This window comes from Herpailurus yagouaroundi, unplaced genomic scaffold (assembly GCF_014898765.1).
Source record: "Herpailurus yagouaroundi ecotype Mexico unplaced genomic scaffold, PumYag 28, whole genome shotgun sequence".
Lineage (NCBI taxonomy): Eukaryota > Metazoa > Chordata > Mammalia > Carnivora > Felidae > Herpailurus > Herpailurus yagouaroundi.
In genome coordinates, this window is record NW_024412376.1 from 106,184,904 (window position 1) to 106,205,041 (window position 20,138).

At 41.3% G+C, this 20,138-nt stretch overlaps 1 protein-coding gene and 1 non-coding gene across 15 annotated transcripts in view; both read left to right on the plus strand.

Annotated features, from left to right (window-relative positions):
• The window catches only part of CCDC158 (coiled-coil domain containing 158), a 103,279-nt gene that overhangs the window by 27,277 nt on the left and 55,864 nt on the right, over positions 1-20,138 (plus strand). For 13 of the 14 annotated variants that reach the window (XM_040480739.1, XM_040480798.1, XM_040480820.1 and 10 more), the window contains 5 exons: positions 5,305-5,424; positions 7,646-7,843; positions 8,987-9,469; positions 17,032-17,221; positions 19,210-19,362. In XM_040480739.1, the coding sequence (XP_040336673.1) occupies positions 5,305-5,424; positions 7,646-7,843; positions 8,987-9,469; positions 17,032-17,221; positions 19,210-19,362 (1,144 nt within the window). The remainder of the gene's footprint in view (positions 1-5,304; positions 5,425-7,645; positions 7,844-8,986; positions 9,470-17,031; positions 17,222-19,209; positions 19,363-20,138) is intronic. The other variant, XM_040480847.1, reaches the window with a different exon arrangement.
• On the plus strand, positions 19,997-20,103 carry LOC121040415 (U6 spliceosomal RNA). The gene has a single exon (XR_005795277.1). It is a non-coding gene; the product is annotated as a U6 spliceosomal RNA (small nuclear RNA).

Here is a 20,138-nt window from a genome sequence, read left to right on the forward strand (position 1 = left end):
TCCAGTTCCATCCACGTTGCTACAAAAGGCCATATTTCATTCTTTCTCATTGCCACGTAGTATTCCATTGTGTATATAAACCACAATTTCTTTATCCATTCATCAGTTGATGGACATTTAGGCTCTTTCCACAATTTGGCTATTGTTGAGAGTGCTGCTATAAACATTGGGGTACAAGTGCCCCTATGCATCAGTACTCCTGTGTCCCTTGGGTAAATTCCTAGCAGTGCTATTGCTGGGTCATAGGGTAAGTCTATTTTTAATTTTCTGAGGAACCTCCACACTGTTTTCCAGAGCGGCGCAGCACTAATTCTTCCAGACATTTGCCCTCCTATGGGCAGCCCCTCATTTAATTACCGCTGTAACCCCTGTGCTGGCCACAGGAGGGGGCTGTTCCTCCTTGGTTCTCGAGTGGAGTGCAAGCCCAGAATGTAATAGCGTGACCTTCATTCCCTGTGGCACAGTCAAAATAAGAATGGAAAATTTAGACATGACTTTGCTAAATTCTAAAACAATACAGAGTAACATGATACTATATAATCTCAGTTATGAGATTTAGATGCTCTTATAGCCTTGGCTTTTAAACAATTGTTGATCACTACCCACAGTAAGAAATAGCTTACCTTATGATCTATCTACTACACACATACTAACTGAAGCAACTTTCACTGAACAGTATTTACCGCGGTTACATGTGATGCTGGCTCTTCTCTGTTCTCTTCAGATGCTGATATTTTTACTCACTAAGTTGATACCGTGATTCACTGGCCCCCTTGCAGTTTGAATAACACTGCCTTACTAGACTGCATGCTTAACTCTTAGCCAAAATCCTTGTGTCAAGGTCATTTCAACCACTGCCACTTAAGAGTGGCCTTCGGGAATCTTGGACTGCTTAGAGGCTAAACCAACAAACAGAAGCCTAGAGAGAAATGTTTGTTTTTTTTCTGCTTCTCTGAGCCCTGCTTTCTGTGTTCTAGTTTCTTTTCTCAAAGTGAGCTTTTCCCCTGAACATTGATAGCAAGAATGTCCACCCCTTTCTGGGCAAACCAAGCCTGCCTGAAAGGTCTCGATGTCGCCTTGCAGGATGGGCCTGCTTTCAGCACAGCATGGGGCAGAAAGAGGCTCTAGTACTTGGTCTGGTGGAGGCAGGCACATTGGCAGAAGTGAGCCCGGAAAGTCCCAGCAGTGAGAGACGAGACGGGAGAGCTGTTGTGTTATAGCTCAATCCACTGACTGATACTCAGCACTACTCAACCCATTTTGAACAGATTGAATATTCATTGTTTATTGACAAACTCTTTGAAAAGCTGTGAAGTACTAAGCAAAACTCAACTTACTTGTGTCTCCTTACATAATTTGAAAGTGCTATATGTAGCTTTCCATTGTAACGGAAAAATGTTGCTTGGAAAAATTACCCCTCCATAAGCTATCACCCATTGTTTGCTAATTCACATACAGTCTGTATACAGCACCATACTTATCAACTCTAAATGTCAGCATGGTGAGAAATTTAGTTACATATAAGGAATACAAAATAGTTTATGAATTTTTATAAATATTAATCTCTTTGGCATTGTAGAAGCATAAGCATCCTGATGAATGACTGTAGACTTTTTCATATGAATGCTTTGAGGCCATATAGATATACAATGATACATATAGTAGAAGGTTAGAATAGTTACCTTATTTTGCCCTAATGTAAACAGTGGAGTGCTAATAATGTTGTTAGCCTTAAGCAGTCAACATTGAATAGAAAGAAGGGTGTATGTATTAGCTTAGCTAATTTTAATCCAGATCACTGAGATTCATAACATGTTGAACCTGTGGAGTTGGTACCTAGATGGTGGTTAACTGAGCTCTCTTAATAGTAACTCCCTTTAGTCAGGGAACACTGACAGATGATTATCTGTCATCTTACTATAGAGTTGAATATACTTTGGCCTGAAATGTCATCAGTACATGGTGCAACTGAGCAGGAAAGATCAAGCTAATTAACAGAAGGATTTCATTTTGGGGGTCCTGAAAAATTCTATTGTTACGAAATGCTTTTGTTGTAATGAATTGAATACAAAATCTAAAAACCACAAATTCTTCTGTTTAATTTTTTTCATTGTCATGTACCTTGACTCTACATTGCTAAAGCCTTTGAGAACTTTAAAATCTATTTTCTACTGCTCGTGTGAACATTTTAGTATACACTATCCAAATAACAATAAGGTAAAAAAGCCAAAGAGAATAACATGTAAAAACTATGATTAAAAGTGAGATTTGTGTGAAAAGAAACATCAAAGAGTGTGCTGATACTACGCATCAACATATTTTATGAGAGACAGTATTAGTGTTTTCTCCTGAGGTCAGATTCCTTCAGAAAAAAAAAAAAAATCTTTATTATTTAAAAAAAAATGATGATGTGATAGGTCTGAACCAAACTTTTCTAACTAAAAAGCATAAATTGAGAGAAGACTCGTTAGGGCCATGTGTCTCTTCAGAATAACAGAAGTATTTTCATATTGATGAAAATAGACACTGTATTTCAAAGAAAATTGTAGATGTAGTTTTTATAGCTTGCATAAGTGTTCTACTGTAATGCTTTTTTTCTATTCTTCTCTTTCCATTTTAGGAGAGCCTCCAGAATCCCCCTTTACGAATTTGGACCAGTAGAAGCTGTCACTATTGGCTCTGTAGATTTGGCTTTACTCTTAACTTTCGCTTTTTGACAACAAAAATATCTCATGATCTTGACTCTAAGTTTATTTTTTCCTACTCTGAAAGCATTTGGGGCTGGATTTCGTACTCAAAAAGTAAAGATTTAGTAGCACTGGCTGGAGCTCTGTACCGTGCAGGAAGATTCTGTGCAAACATCTTTGCATAGTTCTGCCCATGCACCTCCGTGCTGACCTGCAGCGTCCCTCATTATCCAACATCTGTGCCGTCTTTGAGCACAGAACACACAAGATACAATTTGGTGTGATTGGTAACATCTCTAAAATTACTGTAAAGATTAGAGTGAGATCCAAGTATTTGTCCAGTGATCTAAAACAAAAAGTAGATTCATAGATGGTGAAAGGGAAAACCAGTGCTGCTATGGAAAAAGAAAAGAAAAAGAAAAACCTTTGATATATCTCAGATGTCAGTAAATATTTATTCTGGACATTTCAAAAGGCTTCGAGGTGTTTTGTACAGCTGTTTGTATCAGCTCAGCTGCTACGTCAGTGGTTTTCCCTTTCACTCTCCATTTATCTTTGTGATTGGTTAACAAATATAAATATTTTTATTCTAAAAAGTGAAAGGTAAAAGCAGAGCTATAGCAGCTGAGTCAGTACTGACAAGTACAAAACCAATGTTCCTGCAGGGGTCTGGAGGAACTTCTGATGCTCAGTAAACTTAGATGAAAGAGAAGACTTGGCTCTTTTCTTTTTCTTTGTTCCTTTCTTCCTTTCCTTTTTAAAAATTTGGCCTCATAGATTTTCACCATCTAGTTTGATGTTATCAAATGGTCATCCAGAACTTTTTTTTTTTAATGACAACAGACAAAACAGCAAGTCTTAATTTAAGCTTTTAAAGCACATCTACAAATACTTTGCTCAAAGAGAAAATAGTTTTATGCCAAGCTCAGCCTAGAAAATGTTTGTTTTAGTCATATGAGCAACTCTTCAAGTTGAAACTGTTCAAGTTGAAACTGTTCTTATTAAACGTATAGCTCAAAATATGGTTTCTTTGGCCATACTTTGTTTCCAAAGACAGGTGGAAATTATAGAATTTCAGCTCTACTAATACTGTTCTTCTCGTGCAAAAAAAAAAAAAAAGCATTTGAAAGATCTTCTAGATTACTTTTTTCAAATTATAGATGAAAAAAATTGAGACTCAGAGAGGTTATGTGATAGCACCTCTACCAGAACCTAAGGTGTTTGGCTCTTAGCCTGATCATGTTGCCTCTCTGATGATATTTGTCCACCCACATAAAAGTTTGCAGGCTTTTCCGTAAGTATTCCTAATGCCATTACTACGTGTGTGCTGACTTAGTCTTTCCCAATAATAATAGAGCTCAAGGGATCATATCAACTGACACTGTTCATCCATTTTCCTTAGGAAGCTACTCATGCCACAGAGGTGGAGTTGTTGTATGGCTTTTTTCCATATATGCCCCCAAAGGAGTGCCAGAGTGCAAGAATTTCCTTTATAGGATTAGTAGAACCCATTAACACATTTCTGCTGTAGCCTAATGTTTTATGTATATTTCATTCTTGTGAAATACTTGTTTATATCTAACATACAGTCAAATGTAAAGCCAGTTTTAAAATATATCCGAGGCAAATATTAAAATGTATATTCCAATCCTTGAAGGCTCTGATTCTACTCTGTAGGCAAATGTGAAACTGTTTGATGAGACTATATAATCTACTTTTTTAAAGGTATATAATTCTGTATATACAGAAAGGTATATAAATTCTGTGTATTCATACTTAGCATTTATCAAAGAGGTAGTTGCATATGTGTGTGTTCATATAAGCACTAAGTATGTGTTGAATTAATAAATGAAGATCTTAAATGAACCTGGTCCAGGTAAAAATAGAGACTCATCACGAAAAAATTACTCTTGCTCATATATTCTCGAAGAAATTTTAATCACAGTTCATTATCCAAACTAATAAGTTTTATTCTTGACATAATAAATCTGGAAGCCTATTGAATAGATGCCTTAGAAGTAAGAAGGAATATGTAGCATTTATGCAGATACCAGGGATTTCTTTTTACTGGTTGTAGAAGTAGTATTTTAGTGATAACACTAAGTAGCAACATGGTCCCATTATTTTAATATCTCAATACCTAAATTATGAATTTGTGTGGCTCCGCTAAAATCCAAACCTGGAGTCTCCATTGTCTGAGATCTTAACCTCAGCCTACCTTGCATATTCGATGCCTTTTATTATTGAAACTCTGATACTCTAAAACAAAATAACTCTTCTGCGTATAATGCATGTCATTTGTGTGGGCTGTATACAATGTTATTTGTGCCACACCAAATTTCCTTAAGCACCAAATGACAGAACACATACTCAAAGGAGACAAACCTTGAATGGTGTGAAAAAGAGATTACAAACAGTGCCCATATCTAACAGCATCAAATATTTCATTTTGGCTAATTTCCCTCTTACAATTCTACATAGATCTTAAGTTTAAAAAACTTTGCAAAACATATCATAGTAAGCTTTTATTTTTGCCCCCAAAATAATACCGCTTTCCAAAGACTGTATTTATTTTATATTCCCCACTAACATAGATTGATTTCTGCTTTCCTTCTAGATAGAAGAGCTCGAAAAGCAGTTAGTCCTTGCCAACTCTGAGCTAACTGAGGCACGGACAGAACGTGATCAGTTCAGTCAGGAATCGGGAAATTTGGACGATCAGCTTCAAAAGCTGTTGGTAAGACTATACTCTAAATATGAATGAGATTAATTCTAGGAAGTTTCTCACCAAAATGTTTCATAAAACTGGTTTTATTTATAAAATTACAAATTTTACAAAACATTTGCGCATACATACACAACAGAATATCTTGACATTATTCAAGTTTTGAATATAAATGTTCTAAACTTTACCTATTTTGTTTTCCTTAAGCAGAACTGTTAAAGCTTATAAATTAGGTGAAGCTAGTCTTCAGTTGACCCATCTTTCAACTAGATAAATGTGTTCTACTAAACCGAGGTAGTATGGAGTGTTTGTTTTCAAGCCAAATAACATTCAAAACACAGACATGTGTGTACAGAACATTTGAATGGAAGTTGAGGTTAAAAAAAATTATTTTAAGGAAAGGAAATGGGATCCCAATAGTAGTGAAGCAACCTGTGCCCTCTGTCAGAGGTACTGTAAGGTAAGAAATTTAGGAAAGGAGATGTTTGGTATTCCTATATGTGATATTGGCAGTACAGTAGAATACACTTCTCACTCCCAGACCCCTCTGTAGGGTATAGTGCCCTCTGCTGGTGGAGCTGTCCTTCATAGGCTGACACGGGGTTTGAGGAGCAAACGTTAAAGGTAGAGCCGGCAGCTGTGTGTGACCAGCTCCAAACCTTGGGATAGTCCTTCACATCTTTCCCTCCTATTGCGTGTGTCCCCAAGTCCTCAGATCTAATTTGAAAATCTTGCAGATTGTTTGAAAGACCTTGAAAACCCTCCCCTCCTTTTCATTCTTACCACCACTACCCCTTGGTCCAAGCCCCTCATTCAACCTGGAGCAGGGCAACGTCTCCTTACTAGGGTTCCTACCTCCAGTTTTCCCCCTCTTCAGTCTGGCCTGTAAAGTGCTGCCATACTCATCTTCTAAAATATCACTCTGATTATGTCACTATGACTCCAAAATTATTTTCCCCATAAAAGTCAGACTCTATCTATACCTTTCAAAACTGTTCACAATCTGGCCACAGCTTACCTTTCCGATCCTTTCTCTCTACATGCCCCCGGTACTCCAATCAAATCACACATCCACCTTTCCAGTCCCTTCTTCCTGATCTCTGCATTTCCAAGCTGGTCATAAGGTCCGACTCAAATGCCTTCTTGACGAATTTTGATCTCCTCAGTGATTTCTTTCTGTTTTTGCTTAGCTGGGTCTCTCTTTTTAAATTATTTATTTTAGAGAGAGAGTGTGAGCAGGGTGGGGTGGGGGGAGGAACAGAGAGAGGGGGTCAGAGGATCAGAGAGAGAGGGGCTCTGACAGCACAGAGCCCAATATGGGGCTTGAACTCATGAACTAGGAGATCATGACCTGAGCTGAAGTCGGATGCTTAACTGAGCCACCAGGTGCCCTTCTTAGCTGTGTCTCTTTAATGACAAACCACTTCCAGTTTTTTGTGTCTGTGTCTTACTTTTTCCTTTGTCTTTGTTTCTCCCATTATACTGAGTTTTCGCTGTCAGTAAACACTATGTGTTTTTTTTTAGCTGTGGAAGAGGAACAGAATTCTGTTCACAGCCAACTGCTACTCCCCTCTCAGTACCAAATGCTGTTCTGCCATTTCTGAAGCAGTTAACCAAAGACTGTTGCTATTCTTTCGAGCTTTTGAACATTTCTTTATTACAGGAGCACACTTGGTGTGAGGCATAATGCCTTTGCTAGAAAACCCAAACCTTGGGGCACCTGGGTAGCGCAGTCGGTTAAGCGTCTGACTTCAGCCAGGTCACGATCTCACGGTCCGGGAGTTCGAGCCCCGCGTCGGGCTCTGGGCTGATGGCTCAGAGCCTGGAGCCTGGTTCCGATTCTGTGTCTCCCTCTCTCTCTGCCCCTCCCCCATTCACGCTCTGTCTCTCTCTGTCCCAAAAATAAATAAACGTTGAAAAAAAAAAAAAAAGAAAACCCAAACCTTAAAAACAGGATGACTTTAAAAATCTACTGTGTTCTCCTTTTAGTTTTATATTATTTGGGGACTAGTCCATTGAGATTTACTTGTGATGCTAGAAATTACAAGTAAGCAAACTGCTACCATGTTCTTCTAGGAAATAGTTGTCCTTAAGCCATTAAAAAAAAAATAACAAGATTCCAAAACCAGAGGCTTCTCAAATCATATAAAGATTCCAAAGATGATATAAGGAAAATAAGAGTTTTTCTTGAATTATTTGATACAAATCGGGGGACACACCTCACTTCTTGTAGGCTGATCTGCATAAAAGAGAGAAGGAGCTGAGTCTGGAGAAGGAGCAGAATAAGCGGCTGTGGGACCGGGACACGGGCAACAGCATCACCATTGACCACCTGCGGCGGGAGCTGGATGATAGGAACATGGAGTTGCAGCGCCTGGAAGCCCTCCTCAAGGCCATGAAGAGCGAGTGTCAGGGCCAGATGGAGCGGCAGGTCAGGCACGGCCCGGGATGGCTTCCCCAGGCTCTTCTCAGGGAAAAATGTGTGTTGGTAGAGCCTTAAAAAAAAAAAAAAAAAAAAAGTATGGGCCTAGGAACAGCTCTGAAATAGAGCTATGGATTCTTTGAGCAAGTCATAAAAACCTGTTGCTTATTTCTATATTTTTGACCACTGATTAAATTAAAATGTTAAGCTTTATCTCCTTTTCGTTCATTGTTGACTAATGAAGTTCCCAGCCAGTTGCCTTTTTATTTTCACGTGCACATTGGCAACCTAATAGTTGCTTATTTCAGAAAAGCATCAAACCATAGGGACATCTAGGGAACAGCAGGGTTGAAGGTCTCCAACATGTCTTCTGGTTTTGGTTTTCCCCCAAACTGTTTGGTGTGCAAGATGTATCAAGACTGATAGATGCACAAGATGGTTGCACTGCATTTCAGTGCGGCAGTAACAAAATGTTGAATGCTTTATTAACAGCACCATACCTTTGGTACCGAAGGGACATGGTTCCAGGGCCACTTATTGCCACAGAGACATAAAAAGCATCCCACAAAAGACTAAGTTCCCCCAAATGTGAAAGCAAACCAAAGAGACCAGTCTTGGCTTAAAATCCGGGCAAAGCCATTTTCCTACTCTTTGGCCCAAGCTGGGCAAGAAGAAAGGTGACAGGAGACACTGGGAGTTAGATTCTTAACTCTTTTCCAAACAAGACCTGAGAAGGTAAGTGCATGTTGCATACAAGCCGTCACTCACTTTTCCCTCAGGGGTAGAATTAAGGGGCACGCTGGAGGGAAATCGTGAGGAAGGGCAGTCATCATCCTACCATGCTTCCCCCTATCGCCAGTGTTATCCTAAGTTAAATTGTTACAGAAAACATCCTCAGAGGAAACTTCTCAAGCTCCCACACTAGAAAGCCATTCTGGAGGAGCACTGTTACTTAATGAAGTTCTCTCCACCTTGGTCTAATTAACTATATCTGGTCTGTGGCCTGTACAGAGTTCTGGCAGCAAAACGATTTGAGTTAGTCTAAGTAGGTATTATCTGAGTCATGATTTCATGTGTGTGAGCCAGCTTGTTAGATCTCTTGAAGGTGCCTCTACCTATCCCCAAATCCATGCAATTTTCTTTAACAATCAGATGGCGGCAATTCAGGGAAAGAATGAAAGTCTAGAAAAAGTGTCCTCCCTGACTGCTCAGCTTGAATCCACCAAAGAGATGCTCCGAAAAGTGGTCGAAGAGTTGACCGCCAAGAAAATGACCCTGGAGAGCTCAGAGAGGACCGTTTCGGACCTGACAGCTTCCCTCCAGGAAAAAGAGAGAGCCATCGAGGCTACCAATTCGGAGATCACAAAGCTGCGCTCCCGGGTGGACTTGAAATTGCAGGAGCTGCAGCACCTGAAGACGGAGGGAGATCACCTCAGAAACGTGCAGACGGAGTGTGAGGCCCTCAGGCTCCAGATGGCAGAGAAGGACAAGGTGATCGAGATTTTGCGACAGCAGATCGAAAACATGACACAGCTGGTTGGCCAGCATGGACGAACGGCTGGTGCCATGCAAGTGGCAAAGGCTCAGCTCGAAAAGGAGATCAATGATAGGAGACTGGAGCTACAGGAATTCAAGGTCTGTAGAGATTTTTTTGTGGCTTAGCTTCTGAAATAGCTTTCCCCTCATTAAGGAAGTTTGACTCAAGTCACTGAAGAGGGGCTCTGTGAAGAGGGCCTGTGAACCCTCTGAGCTTGTTTGAAACTAATTGTGTCTGAGTGCATCTGTGTGTTTTTGTGAGAAAGGATCCATACTTTTATTAGATTCCAGAAGGAGTGGGTGGCCCCAAACTGGTTCAGGACTACTGATATGAAAGAGGAAAAAAAAATCAGAAAATCCAGGTTCCTCATGAAGCCATTTCTGATTCCACAGTTTGAAGTATTTTCTCCCTCTTCAGATAGACCCATGTTTGAATCCCATCTCTCACCACTCAATGACTATAAAACACTGCATTGTTCACTAAATCTTGGCCTCCATATCTGTAAAAAAAAAGAACAGCTAACATATTTTGTAGTATGAGTTTCAGTTGTGCAATATAGTGATTCAGCACTTCCATACATCACCCGATGCTCATCACACCAAGTGCCCTCCTTAATCCCCATCACCCGTTTAACCATCCCCCTCATCCGCCTCCCCTCTGGTAACCATCAGTTTGTCCCCATACTTAAGACTCTGTTCTTGCTTTGTCTTTCTCTCTCTCTCTCTCTTCCCCCCCCTTCTTTTGTCAGATTCCACATATGAGGGAAGTCAATATCTGTCTTTCTCTGATTTATTTTGCTTAGTGTGTAATACTTTCTATCTTCATGTCATTGCAAAATGGCAAGATTTCATTCTTTTCATGTCTGAGTAATATTCCATTGTATGTATATTTCACATTTCTTTATCCATTCATCAATCGATAGACACTTGGGCTGTTTCCATAACTTGGCTATTGTAGATCATGCATCTGTAAACTTCGGGGCGCATGTATCCCTTTGAATTAGTATTTTTATATTCTAAATTTTTTTTTTGTTTATTTTGAGATAGAGCATACAAGTGGGGAAGGGGCAGAGAGAGAGAGAATCCCAAGCAGGCTCTGCGCTGTCAGCTCAGAGCCCAATGTGGGGCTCAGACTCACAAACCTTGAGATCACGACCTGGGTTGAAACCAAGAGTTGGACGCTTAACTAACTGAGCCACCCAGGTGCCGCTAGTATTTTTGTATTCTTTGGGTAAATACACAGTAGGGCAATTGCTCTATGTAGGGTGGTTCTATTTTTTTTTTAACTTTTTGAGAAACTTCTGTACTGTTTTCCACAGTGGCTGCACCAGTTTGCATTCCCACCAACAGTGCTTGGTGGCAGAAGTTGTGCATGTGCATTTTTAACCCACTTTAAAAGACTGGGATTTCTTGAACAGGTGCTGGCAAGGATGTGGATAAAAAAGAACCCTCGTGCACCGTTGGTGGGAATGCAAACTGGTGCAGCCACTGTGGAAAACAGTATAGAAATTCTTCAAAAAGTTAAAAGTAGAACTACCCTATGATCCAGAAATCTTACTACTGAGTATTTACCCAAAGAATACAAAACACTCATTCAAAGGGATACATCCATCCCTGTATTTATGGCAGCATCATAAATATATAAATAATACATATTGATGAATGGATAAAGAAAATGTGATATATACATACAATGGAATATTACTCAGCCATAAAAAAGAATGAAATCTTGCCATTTGCAATGACACGGATGGAGCTAGAGAATATTATGCTAAACAAAATAAGAGAAAGACGAATATTATATGTGTTCACCCATATGTAGAATTTAAGAAACAAAAGAGAAAGGGGGGGGGGGAAGAGACATACAAAGCAAGAACAGACTCTTATGTAAGGAGAACAAACTGATGGTTACCAGAGGGGAGGTCGGTGGGTGATGGGTTAAATAGGTGGTGGGATTAAGGAGAGCACTTGTCATGATGAGCACTAGGTGTCATAGGCAAGTGTTGAATCACTATATTGTACACCTGAAACTAATACAATACTATATGTTAACTAACTGAAATTAAAATTTAAAAAAAAGAAAATAAAAAAAAAAAAGAAAGGGGTACCTGAGTGGCTCAGTTGGTTGAGCATCTGACTTCAACTCAGGTCATGATCACATGGTTTGTGAGTTTGAGCCCCAAATTGGGCTCTCTGCTGTCAGAGCAGATCCTGCTTTGGATCCTCTGTCCCCCTCTCTGCCCCTCCTCCACACGCGTGCACTCTCTCTCGCAAAAATAAACATTAAAAAAAAGAAAGAAAGACAAAGAAAAGAACAAACAAAAAGACCCCCAATAACTTTACTTGGTTACTAGAGGCTTAAATGAGAAAATATGTATCAAGGACTTAGCCTAATTCCAGGTCTACAGAAGATGTTTAGTAAATGTTCCCTTCCCCTATCCCATTCTCCTTCAGAAGCTTATAGCTCTTTATCTCTATCTGTCATAACCTGGTCACATTCTCTGTTGCACTGAGTGGGTTTAAACAGCAGTGTCCCCTCATCCCCATAAGACAGCAGACTCTTCAAAGTAGGATACACATCTTTTTCATTTTTGTACCCCCTGCCCTGTATTTTTATGCATTGCACCCAGCAGGTACCCAAATATATGGTTGGATGAATTATTGTAAAATTTGATATCCCAAGCTTTACATCACCTGTATCTCTGACTTGGTGAGTAAAAGGAGACAAATCACATAAACCTTAGATGACTCAGTTTGCTCATTCTAAAGGTAGGGCCAATGATAGTTACTTAATCTTGTGGAAATATACAGGTTCATTGCATAAAGAACTGTGCTTAAGTTTTCTTGATTATAAAATTGTTTTGATTTCCTAGTATTTAAGTTTTTACTTGATTATATCATGAGGATATTTTATGATGGTCAAATTCACCATGAAAGAGATTTATAAAGGCTTCTCAATGGCCAGTGTTTACAATGAAAACTTTAGATAGGTTTACAGACCTACTAGAGGAGAAAAGATTGTTGTACCTTTTGTTAAGGAAAAAAGAGACTTGTACCCTATAATTGTTGAGTCTTATACCCTAAAAATTAAATTTAATCTTCACAAAAACCTAATGAGGTGGGCATGTTGTTATCCCATCTTAAAGATGCGGAAGCTGAGACAGAGAGACTCAATAACTTACCTGAGAGCAACACTACCTTGGGATTTGACCCTAGGCAGTCTATGAGTAAATATTATATAGGGCAGTGCTTCTCAGTCAGAACCAGAGTCACCTGGAGGGCTTGTTAAAACACAGACTGCTGAGCCCCACCCCAGGGTTTCTGATACAGTAGGTTTAGGATGAGGCCGGAGACTCAGTGTTTTTAGATACATTTCCAGACAGCACACATCACCTTCTAGTATCAGAGTGGCCCCAGAGCAGCGTGGATCTCTGTGACCGCAGTGGCTCATGAAGACTTCATAGAGAAGCGGGGACTTGAAATAGGCAAAGAGGAGGAATGAGGTATTTCTAGGAAGGGGAAGTTCAGTGTGTGCTTCAGCCTAGAGATGGTGTGAGAGCCATTAAGGGTTTTGGATAGAGAGGAGGAGGTGACACGACAAAGGCCATGTTGGGGTAGACTAACGGGGCAAAGTTTGGACAGAGAATTCAAAGATAGATCGGAGAGGGTGGAAACTAGTTTTCAGTTCCCAAATGTGGAGCAGGAGCAGCTTCAGGGAAATTCCTCCAGTGAGAAGAGCTTCACACAGGCACAGAGGATGTAGGTAGAAACCTGAGCTTTACTGCCACAACCATTTCCCTCCACAGCCCAAGCAGCAGAAGGGAGGGGAATCCGAGCCCCAGAACGTGTGGTTTCTCTCACCTCTTCAGGCTGGGTCCTGCACACACTGACAGCACAGAACCAGGATGAGCTGTGGGCCCTCAAAGCCGGATCCTTTCTGAAAAGGCTAAGAAAGGACTGAAAGTCCATCAGCTGATTCCATGAGGTGGAACAGGGTAGCATATGCCCAATACATGTGATGCCTCAGGCTGTCCCAGGGATTGTGCAGTGAGAGAGGCCTGTGCTCTCCACCAGTCCTTTCTGAAGCAGCTGGAAGCCTGTTACCTGTTTGCATTGCAAACACAGCATTGGCCTCTACGTTGAAACTGCTACTGTACAAACTGCATTAGCTAATATTATATTTCTGGACGACAGGTCTTACTTTGGGGGAACAATCTGGTGACCAAAAAGTAAGTTTGTTTTTTTTTTGAACGGTGTTAACTTGGAAGGATCTAAGCCTGCTCTGTCCACTAGAAATTACATGAGCCACATATAGAATTTTTAAATTTTTTAGTAGACACTTGAAAAGAAACAGATGAAAGGACTTTTATTTAACCAATATATGTCAAATATGGTGATATTTTTATATTGCGATCAATGTAACAAATTATTGAGGTGTTTTACATTGTCTTTTAATATGAAGTCCTTGAAATCCAGTGCGTTTTCCACTTGAAATCCAGTGCGAAATCCAGTAGCACATGTCCCCTTAGATTAGCTACATTTCAGGTGCTCAGTGGTCACATGTGGGTATTGCAGACCTAGGTCCTGGTAAGGGGGTTTCATCCTAGGAAGGCTTACCAATACAGAGACCAGTTAAGAGGCAGTTGTAGGAATCCACATGAGAGGCGAGGATAATCCGCATTGCGTAGGGAAGGATTTGGAGAACAGTTGAGTATAAGGGGTTAGGAGAAAGGGACAGACATAGCAGACTTTGAGATTTCAAACTTCAGTGCCTGACTCAGAGTAGGCGGTGCCCCTACAGAAGGATGGGGAAGAAGTCCAGAGAAAAAGCCTTCTGTAAGAAATAGGAGTGGTTTGGTCAGAGTTTGCAGAGGCATACCAAGCTGGGAACTTCTGACAGCTGGAAATGCAAAATCAGACTTTCCATATTGCTATTACCTGTTTCACCCAAGGACCAGATCCAGCCACCACCGCACTCACTTGTTCTTGCAACTGCCTACGCATTGGTCTCCCTGCTTCCCCTACTACCTCCACCCCCCACTACTGTTTATGCTTCACACAGGAACCAGAATCCTATTTTAAAGTGTTACATCACTCCCATGCTCAAAACTGTCCAACAGCTTCTTATCTCACTCAGAATGAACTCTCACATCCTTACACTGCCTCTAAGGTCAGTCTTACCCACGGCTCCCTCCCTGACTTCATCTCCAACTCCTTTTTTCCCCCATGCTCAGTCCACTCCAGTGTAGAGCAGGAGAAATCCTTCTCCTTCTGTCTTTCTGAATTCTCGGTTGAACCCCTGAAACCAAGGCAGATCAACAAGAAAAGAACAAACAGAAGTTTATTAATACATATATCTCATACATACAAGGGAGAAGCCCAGGGAAATGAGTAACTCAGAGGTGGCTTTGAATTCAGTCTTAGGGGCACTTGGGTGGCTCAGTCAGTGAAGCATCCAACTCTTGATCTCAGCTTTTTTTTTTTAATGTTTATTTTTGAGAGAGAGAGAGAGAGAGAGAGAGCACACAAGTGAGGGAGGGGCAGAGAGAGAGAGAGGGAGACACAGAGTCTGAAGTAGGCTCTGGGCCCCAGGCTCCAGGCTGTCAGTTCAGATTCCGACATAGGGCTCGAACCCACGAACCATGAGACCATGACCTGAGGTGAAGTTGGACCAACTGAGGCATCCAGGCACCCTTCAGCTCGGGTCTTGAGCTCATAGTCTCGAGACTATGTTAGGCTCTGCATTGGTGTGAAGCCTACTTAAAACAAAAACAAAAACAAAAACAAACAAACAAACAAAAAAAAGATTTCAGGCTTAAATACTTAAATATCATCTTTAGCTAAAACAAAGAAGGAGGTGAGAGAGGCAAGTTTTGGGAAGGTGATCAGGAGAACTATGGAGAACAGGGATGAGGTTTGTTTTGCAGATTTAAACTGTGCCTTCCCCATTGATAAGATTCTCTTATAATTTAGAGTCATCCTTTCTTTTGTGGTTCACAGAGGGAGACACCCTTACAAATGGAGACTTCCTTTGTAAGTAGAAATATCCCTTAAAGGGCAATTTCTCTGTTTTCAGACCTTCTCCCATGTCTGCTGTTTCTCAAAATAATCAGCTTGAAATAATCTTTACGCCAAAGAAACATGTTTGGGGTGGCAGATTCCAGTCTCCCCCCACTAGCCATTCTGATGGCTGTGCTGTTTCCTGAACACATTCCCTGTGCCTAGAGCTGTCCCCAAGCCTGTAACATGGGTTGCTCCTTCACCTCCCTCTTTGAGGTTTCTGCTCATCAGAGAGGGTCAGGGTCCCCAAGACTACCCCCAGGTTCAAACATTGGCTAGGAGGACTCCCGGGACTCAGCACAGAGTTGTGCCCATGGGTACAGTTTATTACAGTGAAAGAATAGAAGGTAAACTCAGCAAAGGGAAAAGGTACATGGGAGGAAAGTAGGCCCAGGCTTCCAAAACTCCTCTCTGGCAGAGTCCATGCAGGATGTACTTGACTCCTCCAGCAATGAGCTGTGACAGCACACACGTCACATACTGCTAAGGAAGCTCATTGCAGACTCAGTCCCCAGGGTTTTTATACTGGGGACTGGTCACACAGACACCCGTTGCCTGGCAAGTATTCCAGTCCTTCAGAAGGAAAGCGGGTACTCAGCATAAATAATTTTGTCTGCAGAAATGGTTTAGGCGCAGTGAGCTACTCTTACAGTTTGAGTGGGGGACACTCTCCTAAATCCAAGTCCCCAGATACCAGCCAGGGGCCAGCCTTGTTGCAGGCTTTAATAATAATAGCAGTTGGGCGCTTTTCTACCTGCCAGCTTATCTCTTACGTGCAGAGCTCCTCCCCTGCATTCATTCTCTACCCCCTCACCTTCTTTTATTCTTTTTTTAAGTCACTTATTATTACACTATTAAATATTTGTTACCCTCTGCCACCTCTGACTGGATTGTAAGCCCCGTGGGGACAAGGACATTGTTTGTTTTACTTCCTGTGTTTCAAGACTGGGACAGGGCAAGGCTAGTGAGGCTCCTAGGACACAGAACTCAGGGAGGCAAGTGAGGCCTCACCCCAGTCCCTGCCCTGCTGCTCTGTTCCCAACATGTAAAATAGTTCCTGCCACAAAGTAGGTGCTCAGTATGTTTGTTTTGTGTTTTTTGTTTTTTTTTTTTTTAATGGGGGAAAAAAAAAAAAGGAACATCTGAGTGGCTCAAACACCTGACTCGATCTCGGCTTAGGTAACAATCTCACACAGTTCAGTTCATGAGATTGAGCCCCAAGCGGGACTCTATGCTGACAGAGAGGAGCCTGCTTGGGATTCTCTCTCTACCTCTGTCTCTGCCCCCACCCCAAGTGTACACATGCACACTCTCTCTCGCTGCCTCAAAATAAATAAACTTAAAAAAAATAGGGATAAGAATAATGAAGGAGCTACAGCAAATGATACTGGAGATTGACACCTAAGGTTAAAAGGAAGGTAAAATATTCCTTTTGTTTTCCCATTTACTGTTGAGGTTTTATAATAAAATAGAAATTTAATATTGTAGGAAAGAGGGAAAAGATATTAAACATAGATAAGATACTAATACAATGTCAATTATAAGTACATCTACATAATTTTTTTTCTTACTCTGTCCTTTGTATTTGTCCCAATGTTTAGATTTTAAAAGATAAAAAAGATGCAAAGATACGGGAACTTGAGGCCCGAGTGAGTGACCTGGAGCTGGAAAAGGTGAAGCTGGTGAATGCAGGCTCTGAGCGGCTCCGTGCAGTGAAGGACATCAGGCAGGAGAGGGACCAGTTATTAAGTGAGGTGAAGACCAGCAGGAATGAGTTGCACAGTCTTTCAGGTACGTTCCTTCGGTTCACGGTCTACTGACCGCTCAGAGCGCTGCCCTTGAGGTCCAGCATGGACGCCAGAGGGTAGCCGCGCCTCCCACGTCACCAACAGGGATAATTATGCTGCCCAGAAGTCTTGACGCCTCTCCTAGCAGAGCTCCTGTATCTTGCACTCATTAACTGTTAACATTAGTCACCTCTCAGAGTCCAGGAAATTCTTCACTGTGTTTTCAAGAAAAGGGGGAAGGAAGTGGAAACCTTGAGTCCTTTGAGTCAAATAGCTTGATCAGAAGTTTCATAATGAAGCAACATATGTAACAGACTTGGCATAGATTTCTGGAAAGGAGAAATCTAAGATCTTAAATTTAAAACCAAAACACTCCTAGTTCACAATTGCTGTGATACAGGTATCATTTACTTCACACACACACACACACACACACACACACACACACACACACGCAGAGTCCATGATTCCTGAGCATGTACTAGGCCAGATACTGAGATAGGCCTTAGAAACACAACAGGGGGGACCCCGGCTAGTTGGGAGCCAGACCTCTATAGAACGGGTTAGTACAGCAGATGAGGATCAGTGTGCTGGGTGCAGAAGGGAAGAGTATAGAAAGTCTCCTGTAGGACTCAAACCTCCCCTGCTGAGTCTGAAGGAAGCACTGGGATTTGGCAGGTAAAAAAGAAGTAGAAGGGCAACCCAGGTGGAGAGAACATTATGGGCTAAAGCATGAGGCATGAAATAACAATATGACCTCAGAAGCAGTTGAGTATTTGAGGCACGAAGGCTAAGATATGAGGCAGAGTAGATAGGCAGAGCCAGACAGTGTGGAACCAGCAGAAGACATTAAGCAGGAGATTATTGTCATCTAACATATTTTGGAAGGACAGTGTCAGCAGGTAGAGAAAGGCCAGGGGCCAGCCAGCCCAAGAGGATCTTGCAATGGCCCCAGGAGCTATGAGAACTTGAACCAAGGCAGTGGCGGTGAGAATGAGAGGAAGGATTAGAGTATTTTGGCAGTTGAACAGCAGTACTTAGTGATTAGAGGGGTTATGTGTGGCCTTCAGGTTGTAGGTCTGTGTCACTGGGAAAACGATGGTACCAACAGCTGGAGAGGGAAGCTGTTAGAGGGGCAGGCTTAAGGGCCAGAGGATGATACATAGCCAGCATGAGCTGGTTGGTGTGGGTGGTGCTAGGACATCCACATGGAAATGTGTGGGGAGACAGATTTCAGCAAAGAGGTCTTGGCTCTGCCTGTTCCCTCTGTATATAAATCTAGCATATATAAATATATAAAAAGGTGTGTTTGTGTGTGTGTGTTCTTGTGTATAAATGATGAATGTGTGCCAGGTCTTTTAATAGTTACTAGAGATAAAAAGAGGGGTGCCTGGATGGCTCAGTCAGTTAAACATCCAACTCTTGATTTTGGCTCAGGCCGTGGTCTCACAGTTCTGAGACGGAGCTCGGCATCTGCACCAACAATGTGGAGCCTGCTTGAGATTCTCTCTCTCTCTCCCTCTCTCTCTCTCTGCCCCTCCCCTGCTCGTGCTCCGATTTGCATACCCACATGCTCGCTCGCTCTCTCTCTCTCACTCTCTCTCTCTCTGTCTCTCTCAAAATAAATAAACATTGAAAGAAAAAAGCTAGAACACAGAGCAACCTCAGGTTACTGATCACATCATGGAGATTCACCTGCCTACAAATGGTGGTGAGATCCTTAGTGGTGGGTACGACCATCCAAGAAAGTTTAAGATGCAGTTGACGTGAACCAATTACACTGGCTGGAAAAAGCCATGAATAGTAAGCGGGTAGAGAAGGAGGATCCACTCGGGAAATGTGTATGTACATCTAATTTCTATAACAAATGGTGATGGAGCTAGATGAGGTCTTTTCTGGCTTTAAAATTCTGTGATCATCAATCACAAATAAAACATACTTCATACAGTGGGGTAGAAAAAAGTAACCTTCTATAATTATCACACTGTACAGAGGACTATGAAGTCTTAAAAAGGAATTTTCGAAACAAAACTGAAGAGATGGAAGCTACTACAAATAAACTGAAAATGCAATTAAAATCTGCACAGTCTGAACTCGAACAAACAAGAAATACGTTAAAGTCGATGGAAGGATCCGATGGTCATGGTATGTTCTATTAGATTTTATTCTTCTGTTTTTAATTCCATTGGTCTAGATTTATTATAACACAAACCTGGATGCATTGCCTGGCACCTTTCCCGGGTCCTGGTGCACAGTGACAGGCACCAACGGTGGGTGTTAGCAGTCGTTCTACTCGGGGGTTTTGGGGGAAAATGCTGTGTGCTTAATTTAAGCCCTGAAGTATCTGAATCTTTCTTTCCCTGTGGCTGTTTTAGTAATCTCTAATAGATCTCAATGTCTATAAATGCCAATTACGTTTAAGGAAGTGTTGATAAAAATACACGTCACCAATAATTTTCATTCAACCCCTTATTTTTCACATGTTCATTACCAACATAAACTATAAATTTGTGGTTAATTGTCAGTTCCTGATTCCTTTTCTGCGATATAAACGGGATGAACCCTGGGAATTGAACAGCTGGCATGAGTGGTCCCTTTCACCCCTTGGACCTCTTCCCTTTGTCCCTTGCTGCCTGTATTAATTCTGAGAGAGAAGGTTATCTGCTGTTTTATATCATTATTTATTAGTGTTGGTATGGCTATATTAGCTGACTGTAAGAATAAGTAAGTCCTATATTTTTTATCTCTCAACATTTTTTAGTGTCAAAGATTTATTTCTGTGCCTGCTTCAGCAGCACATACATTAAAACTAGGATGATACAGAGAAGATGATCATGATCCCTGTCCAGAGACCGAATGCATGTTCTCGAAGTGTTCTGTATTTTGTGTAGTCCTTAAAGGTTCATCTCTTTCTTGCTTGG